General features: G+C 63.6%; 1 protein-coding gene across 1 annotated transcript in view; it reads left to right on the forward strand.

The window, feature by feature from the left end:
* FIBCD1 (fibrinogen C domain containing 1) overlaps positions 1 to 701 on the forward strand; it is a gene marked incomplete at both ends in the record, with an annotated part of 2,104 nt that overhangs the window by 1,010 nt on the left and 393 nt on the right. Inside the window, one exon of the mRNA XM_010154087.1 lies at positions 397 to 556. Coding sequence (XP_010152389.1) covers positions 397 to 556 — 160 coding nt within the window. The remainder of the gene's footprint in view (positions 1 to 396; positions 557 to 701) is intronic.

Genomic DNA, 701 nt, shown 5'->3' on the forward strand with positions numbered 1-701 from the left:
AGCCACCCCACGTCACTTTCCCAGCCCGGGTCACCTCGGGGGACGGCAGAGAGCCGGCGGCTGTCTCAGGACACAGCTATTCCTGCCACCTCCACGATCCCCTTGCCCAGAGATGCTCTTTATCCCATGGGGTGGTGGCACGGACGCGGTTCGGGGTTTTCTCAGCCCAGGTGGCAATAGGCGCTGTCAGGACGCCGACCCCATGTTTAAAAGCACCAGAGATGCTGTGTGGGATCTGCTGTGGCTTCTATGTCCCCACCTCGTCCCCAGCAGCCTGTACCCTGGCAGGGAGCATTGCTGCCCATGGGCGTCTGGGGAGTGAGCATCCTCACAGTGGGGTGGAAGGAGTTTAACCATGTTTAACCTTGTCCCCTCCATGTGTCCTCCCCCCCACAGCTGCTCTCGGAGAGCCAGACCAACATGGCTCGGCTGGTGAGCTCCGTCAGCGACGTCCTCGACACGCTGCAGAAGGAGCGTGGCAGTGCCCGGCCCCGGCTCAAGGCCGACTTGCAGCGAGCACCAGCCAGGGGAGCACGGCCCCGGGGCTGCTCCAACGGTGAGACGGCATCCCCGTTGGGTGCCCAGGGAGGGGGATGTGCCTGGGGCTGCATCCATCGTCATTTTGTTAAGATGAGACTGTCCTGCGAGTGTGTGCCCATGCTCTGCCCGCAGCTGCCTCCAGGCATCAGCTCCCTCCTCCC

The sequence above is a fragment of the Eurypyga helias genome, unplaced genomic scaffold (assembly GCF_000690775.1).
Source record: "Eurypyga helias isolate BGI_N326 unplaced genomic scaffold, ASM69077v1 scaffold26306, whole genome shotgun sequence".
NCBI lineage: Eukaryota > Metazoa > Chordata > Aves > Eurypygiformes > Eurypygidae > Eurypyga > Eurypyga helias.